Source organism: Hibiscus syriacus, unplaced genomic scaffold (genome assembly GCF_006381635.1).
Source record: "Hibiscus syriacus cultivar Baekdansim isolate YM2019G1 unplaced genomic scaffold, ASM638163v2 tig00110926_pilon, whole genome shotgun sequence".
NCBI lineage: Eukaryota > Viridiplantae > Streptophyta > Magnoliopsida > Malvales > Malvaceae > Hibiscus > Hibiscus syriacus.
The window spans coordinates 120449-127705 of record NW_024062913.1 but is presented as its reverse complement, the minus strand read 5'-3'; the positions used below and the strand labels follow the sequence as shown (position 1 = coordinate 127705).

The following is a 7257-nucleotide window of genomic DNA, read 5'->3' as shown; positions in this document are numbered from 1 at the left end:
CGATAGTAATAATCGCATTGGAAAATCGCATTGCGATAGTAATAATCGCGTTGCGAATCTGGAAACTGATTTGCGAAATGGAGATCGCGTTGCGAATTAGCGATCACATTGCGATTTTGTTGGTCATTTTGACAAATCCAAAAAAAATTAGTTAAAATCATATATTATATGTGATTTTTTGTCACTAAGGTTATTTTCTCTAATTCAAATAACCTGAAATTTTTAAAAATATTTTTTTGAAAAAAATATATTATAAATATATTCTGACACGTGGGTCCCTCCCCATCATCTCGATTTCATAAATACAGTATTCACCCACTCGCACACCTAATCTTCCCTCTACTTTTTTTTTAATATAAAACCCCTACCATTACACTCTTCACTCCGCCGCTTGATTTCTGCTTTGCAAAACAAAGAAACATAGAGCAGAGCAATGGTGCCCTATTTCCTTTCACTCTCTCTTTTACTCATATCTGCTTTCTTCAATAGTGCAGGTAACCCACATTTCCATCTCCTCTTCTTTTTTGTTTCTCTGTTTCTCCTAGGTGACGCATTTATTATTGTTGTTTTGCAGATTGTGGTTCTATTGGAGTTAACTATGGAAGAGTCGCAAACAACCTCCCGCCGGCAACCAAGGTTGTGGAACTGCTCAAATCCCAAGGTCTGCACCGTGTCAAAGTCTACGACACTGACCCGGCCGTTCTCCATGCATTATCCGGATCTGGAATCAAAGTCACCGTCGACCTTCCAAACGAGCAACTCTTCGCCGCCGCCAAGAGCGTTTCCTTCGCTAAAACTTGGGTCCAGCGAAACGTTGCCGCTTACTACCCTCACACTGAGATAGAAGCTATTGCCGTTGGTAATGAAGTCTTCGTTGACCCTCACAATACCACCAAGTTCCTCGTCCCCGCCATGAAGAATATCCACGAAGCTTTGGCTAAGTTAAACCTTCACTCGGATATTAAAGTCTCTTCCCCGATTGCCCTTTCGGCTCTTCAAAACTCTTACCCTTCTTCAGCCGGATCTTTCCGACCCGAACTCGTCGAGCCCGTTTTCAAACCCATGTTGGACTTCCTTCGCCAAACCGGGTCTTTCCTCATGGTCAATGCTTACCCTTTTTTCGCTTATGAGTCCAACACGGACGTCATCTCGTTGGACTACGCTTTGTTTAGAGAGAATCCGGGTGTGGTGGATGCGGGTAACGGGTTGAGGTATTTCAGTCTGTTCGATGCTCAAATAGACGCCGTTTTCGCGGCAATGTCTGCTTTGAAATACGATGATATTCGAATGGTTGTCACCGAAACGGGTTGGCCCTCAAAGGGGGACGAGAATGAGAACGGAGCTAGTATTCAAAACGCCGCCGCATATAATGGGAATCTGATCCGTCGGATCTTGACCGGCGGTGGGACCCCTTTGAGACCCAAAGCAGATATCACTGTTTTCCTGTTTGCCCTTTTCAACGAAAACAACAAATTCGGACCTACATCGGAAAGGAATTACGGGCTTTTTTACCCGAACGAGGACAAAGTTTACGACGTCCCTTTCACTGTAGAAGGTTTGAAGAATTACCACGACAGACCGTCTCCGGTTGCCGGGAACCGACCAGGGGCAGGGGATCCGGCCAACGGAGGAGGCGGGTCCGTTGCGAAGAGTACGACGGGGAACACGTGGTGCGTTGCGAGTGGCGAAGCTGGAAAAGAGAAGCTACAGGCAGCTCTAGATTTCGCGTGCGGCGATGGAGCAGCAGATTGCCATCCGATCCAGCCAGGTGCCACGTGTTACAATCCCAACACGATGGAGGCCCACGCTTCGTTCGCTTTCAATAGTTATTATCAAAAGAATGGACGGAAGATGGGAACTTGCTATTTTGGCGGGGCAGCCTACGTCGTCACGCAACCGCCTAGTGCGTATTCTATCACTCTTCCTTTACCATTTATTATTTTCTAATTTAAATCGGTGCAAAAAAAAACACTGCATATAAGGTGAGCTAATTTTATACGTCAGTATTAATATATTGTTAATAAATTTTTTTATCATAAATATTAATTTTATTTTAATATTTTTGATAAAGAGTTATTTAATATATTATTTTTTATCAAAAATATTAATTTTGTTATTTTATTTTTTTGATAAAAAATAATATTTTATATAATGTTTAATATTGATATTTAAAAAAATATTGTAGGTATCGTTTTGTTGAAAATATTAAATATTTTAGATATCGTTTAATATTAATTTTTTAATAAAAAATAATATTTTATCAAAAATATTAAAAAGTTAACATTTTTTATATTAATTTTTTTAGCTTTATGTTAAAACGGCCGCACCTTATACATCTCCATTGTTAGTGAGATGTAAAGTGGATTAGCTAACGTCCACAGTGCGTGAGGTGGAGGGGGAGTGGTACACAATCCTCGAGTACGTACTGCACGCCAGGTCAAAAAAGCCCACGTGATTTGTGGTGAAAGTGAATTTGGAGTCTTTCGACGTGTTGTAGTTTAACTATTGGGCCCTACTGCGGGCCCCGCTCAGTTTAACCGCGTTAAATAAATCATTAATGGTACAGCTTGCAAGTGAATCGCTGCTATTACTGTTGTCCTGGTAGGGTTGGGCATGTGACACAATAATTAACAAAAAAAAGACGTAAACTTAGGATAAATAAATTTGTTGTTATTTAGAGTATTTTTAGAGCTCATATTCATTGAATTAATTTATTAAAAATAAATAAATATTCACTTAATGAATTTAAATGTGTTTTTTTTCTTCAGAGTATGGTAATTGCGAGTTTCCAACCGGATACTGAAACGAAACCCGAATTGGAGGGAGAAGAAAGGGTTTGGAAGAAAGGAGTGGTTGAAGATCTGAAAACTAATTTTAGTTTTGGTTCTGTTGAATTATTATTCATTTTTAGGGTGGGTGATGACTATTGCTATGTGTTTTAGGTGGGTTTATTAGGAAATTATTCGGACTGCTTTTGTGTATAAATTAATCTTCTTTTTTCGACTTTAATGATCTCATCGACTACTCCTGGATGAATAAATAAATTTTCAGATAAAATTAAAATCGAGTTGTAACTATCATTTCCAAACACCCTATAAGCCTAGTTTAGTTGGGAATATTTATAAGGAAGAGAGTATTACAAAAAGTATAAACCCTAGACCCTAATCAGGGTGGGACTACTAATTTACAAAGGGCTTGTATCTTACGTGATAAATTGTGCATCTATATATGCTTTATGCCAATTAGGTGATATCGATTCAACAAGAGCTGTTAAAATATTTTTTGTTTTTTTAATCAAAATAAATTATATCAACAGTATTGGTTACATTTCACATTTTATGCTTATTTTTTTAATGATTTCATTAATAAATGATATTAGTTTATGCATATGACAATTGACATGTATGTATGTTTATATTTGATATTTATGTTATCATTATGGTTTGCTTGAAATATAATATAGCGAACGTGCATTATTGATTTCACATTGTATGCTTATTTTTTTAATGATTTTCTGTTGTGTTTAAGGAACACCGTAGTAAGGGTCATTGGGACCTTCGACTTAGGTAGAATATTTTTGTTTTAGTGGGCATGTGCTCATAAAGCCATATTTGTATCAAATTTGTAACTCTATTTAATCTTATTATTCTCCTGAATTATTTTGATCCAGTTTATGCATAAATATTTTACTACATTTGTTTAACGATTTCTAATTATTAGGCGATTCTCTCGATATATCATCGTTGAACAGTATATTTTTCGATCCGGCACCGTTCAGATTATATTTTTCGATCTAACACCCTTTGCATAAAGGCGCGCTCCTTGCTACGCGTTTTACGTTGATTTGATGTCACGTGGGGTAAGACGTTCTCTCTGAAGTGCGCCTTATGCTGACATGGTATACACGTGTGTAAAGAGGGTATAGCGCAGTGCATGGGTCGCACCTTACCGCAAAATATGCCACGTTTCACACCTCAATCCCTCTTTATAAATACCCTCATCCTCAATCACTTTCATCACACCAAATTCTTTCAACTTCTCTCAAATACTCTTATAATCTCTGTATAAGGTATATTTTATTATATTTTTAATATTTTGTATTTAATTTATTTAAGTATTTAATTTATTTAATATTTTACTTAATATTTTTGCAGATATAAAATGGAAGACGATCTACTTCGCTTGGATAGAAATCATATATCTCGACACTTTGCTGATACGGTAACATTTTAACGTTTTAATTTAATTAAAATTATTAGTAATAATTTGTTGATTTGTTTAATGCATGATTATTAGATTAAAATTTAATTTTTGTAAATATTTAATTCGGAGGTCTCTTACGGAAGCTGCTCTCAACCTGATGTTGGGGGTAGCCTACTATCTTACCTCCCCCTTACCCCATACATATGGGAAAAAGGGACAACCATTTATTAGGAACATTAAGTTAATGATATCTAGCCGTGTCTTGCCGTATTTAGTAGAGGCTGGATTCGGTTACATAGATAGATATTAGGGTCACTGTAAGATAGAACCATACCTTATTTCTGCCTTAGTAGAGCGGTGGAGGCCGGAGACCCACACATTCCATCTTCCGTGCGGAGAGTGCACGATTACACTTGAGGACGTTTCTATGCACCTGGGGCTTTCGGTGGATGGAGATGTGATATCGGGGATCGTGCAAGGTTCCTGGACTGCTTTGTGTCGGGATAATCTAGGACATGTCCCGGAAAGTTTTAACGGTGGTCGGATACCGTTAAATTGGTTAGATGTCAATTTTTTGGAGTTGAGCGAGGACACGTCAGATGATGAAGTTAAAATATATGCACAGACACACATACTGCAGCTGATATGAGGGTTGTTGATGCCGGACAAATCGCGCAAGCAAGTTCACTGTATGTAGTTGCGACATCTTGTCGACTTTTGTCTGGTCGGATCACTCAGTTGGGGCTCGGTAGTTTTGGCTTTCCTGTACAGGGAGATGTGTCGAGCTACTGATTACAGGCGTAATGCTATCGACGGATGTCTTCTGCTGCTGCAGTCTTGGGCATGGTATCGATTGCCCTTTTTATGTCCCGTTGTGAAGAATCCATTCGTATTTCCGCTACTCTTGAGGTAATTATAAAACTGATTTCGTATATTAATCATTTTATACAGTGTATAATAATTTTTTTATGAATTTAATGTTTAAAAACGATTTTAGATTATAGTTATATAATTAGATTATTATTTTGATAAAAATTATATATATTTGTTTTAGTTTGAATGAGTGTCATATTCTAATGATGATGTGAGGACGGTGATCCCACCTGATTTGAAGGGCCCATCAGATGTTCCCTTTGATCTGTTATGCGATCGTTGAGTGGCACTCCACTGATTGTGTGCTCCGGCAATTTGGTTGTTTTCTACCAATTCCGGAAACACCTCGCAATATGGACGAGTTGCATAGCACAAATAGAAGCGGCAAAATCGATACAGATTGGGTGGTGAGGCATCATGAGTGGTCCTGTTGTGGGAGGATCGACATCGGCACCTTCCTCGTAGGGAGCCCATTTATGTTGTGGCACTCCACTGATTGTGTGCTCCGGCAATTGGTTGTTTCTACAATTCCGGAAACACCTCGCAATATGGAGAGTTGCATAGCACAAATAGAAGCGGCAAAATCGATACAGATTGGGTGGTGAGGCATCATGAGTGGTCCTGTTGTGGGAGGATCGACATCGGCACCTTCCTCGTAGGGAGCCCATTTATGTTGATGACTTGACGGTTAGTGATGATTATTATGAGTGGTTCAACAGAAACGGGAAACCGTTTCTGCTTCCCGAGGATGCATGAGGGCGGACATTTCCACGATGTCGATAGAGACGTTCACCGAAACAGCACCCATCCCCCGACTCGTGGACGGAGAGCAGGTGCTTCCGGTTCATCCTCAGCTGCACCAGCAGGACCTTCACAGCAGCCACCGTCTACAACGACTTACATACCGCAACCCTATATGATACCGTCACTTCCTTTTCATTACCAGATGCCACCGCCTTCACCTGATTTTATGACCCCACCGTCGCCATCTTCACAGAGTTTTATGACCCCTCATGGAGGCTATTATGGGTCTATGTTTGCAGATCTGACTTGAGGTTCATATGCTAGATATTTGGCGGGTTTAGCCTCTTCACCCATGGTCGCAGAACAGATACCTCCTGTACAGTTTTCACACTCAGCGATGTCTGGGTTTTATGAGTTTTCCCAGTTTTTGCAAGCCGGTGGGATAGTCAGTCATACACCTCCAAGGTCCTTATTCTATGGAGGTGCTTCATCGTCATCAGCTCCTCATCAACAAAATTTAGCTACTCAGGACGACGACGACGACGATGATAATGGTGATGATGACAACGAGGAGTCACAACTAGTGATACGAAGAAATCCTCCTCGAGACCGACAGCCACCGCCTTGCGGAACACATTCGCATCGCAGGCATCGATAGATTTTATTTTTTTATTATATTTGTATTTAGTACTTTTTATTGTAGTTGTTTATTGGACTTTTTTATTGTAATTTTATTTATTTATCATTTAAAACTTACTTTAATTCGTGTCGAAAAAGCTCGTAGTCGAATGCCTCCCCCTGGAGCTTGAAGCCATCGTGTCAAATGGCATCTTCATATTAAGGTCAAAGGGATTTGCAGATGAATGCCTTCCCCTTGAACTGGACACGATGTTGCCATACGGATTGTTCGTCGACCCACCTCGGTACATATCGTAAGGAGTTGCGGATGAATGTATCCCCATTATGGCATTAAAATCATTACACATTACTATCGTCGGGCTGTCAACTTGATCAACTTGTTCAGCCAGCCCATAGTGGGAGCTTAATGATTGACCCCAAACAGCACGCACTTGAATAAAATTTGCATACATCTCAATATCGACATCTAAATAATTACTTTGAGCTTCAACCATCATTTCAACATCATCATTGTTCAAAAGTTCAAACGCGGTATAAGTTAATGACAACAATGATGTTGGAAATCTGTACTGCAACGACAACATTTTTCTACTACTTCCAACATGAATCTTCCTCGAAATCTTCGTTATTAGCTCATCAAGAGTTATGTTTCTCTTCAATGATATTTTAACACGCTCATTTGATACGAAAACAACGCTGGTTTCATCTTCTCGAATTTCATCATCATAATAAACAATAGCTGAAAGTCGCGTCATTCTTTGAGTTTAAAAGTGCGACAATATTATATCTGCAAAAAAA

At 39.2% G+C, this 7257-nt stretch overlaps 1 protein-coding gene across 1 annotated transcript; it reads left to right on the top strand.

The window, feature by feature from the left end:
- Nucleotides 1-384: 384 nt before the first annotated feature.
- Nucleotides 385-3009, top strand: LOC120146419 (glucan endo-1,3-beta-glucosidase 12-like). The gene is made up of 3 exons (XM_039159985.1): nucleotides 385-494; nucleotides 575-1903; nucleotides 2769-3009. The coding sequence occupies exons 1-3, from the start codon at nucleotides 434-436 to the stop codon at nucleotides 2801-2803; spliced, it is 1425 nt and encodes a 474-aa protein (XP_039015916.1). The 5' UTR covers nucleotides 385-433; the 3' UTR covers nucleotides 2804-3009.
- The last annotated feature ends 4248 nt before the right edge of the window (nucleotides 3010-7257 follow it).

Coding starts and splice junctions, on each gene's coding strand:
- LOC120146419 (XM_039159985.1), top strand. CDS start 434: ATGGTGCCCTATTTCCTTTCACTCTCTCTTTTACTCATATCTGCTTTC. Junction 495..574: donor TGCTTTCTTCAATAGTGCAG/GTAACCCACATT, acceptor GTTGTTTTGCAG/ATTGTGGTTCTATTGGAGTT. Junction 1,904..2,768: donor CGTCGTCACGCAACCGCCTA/GTGCGTATTCTA, acceptor TTTTTTCTTCAG/AGTATGGTAATTGCGAGTTT.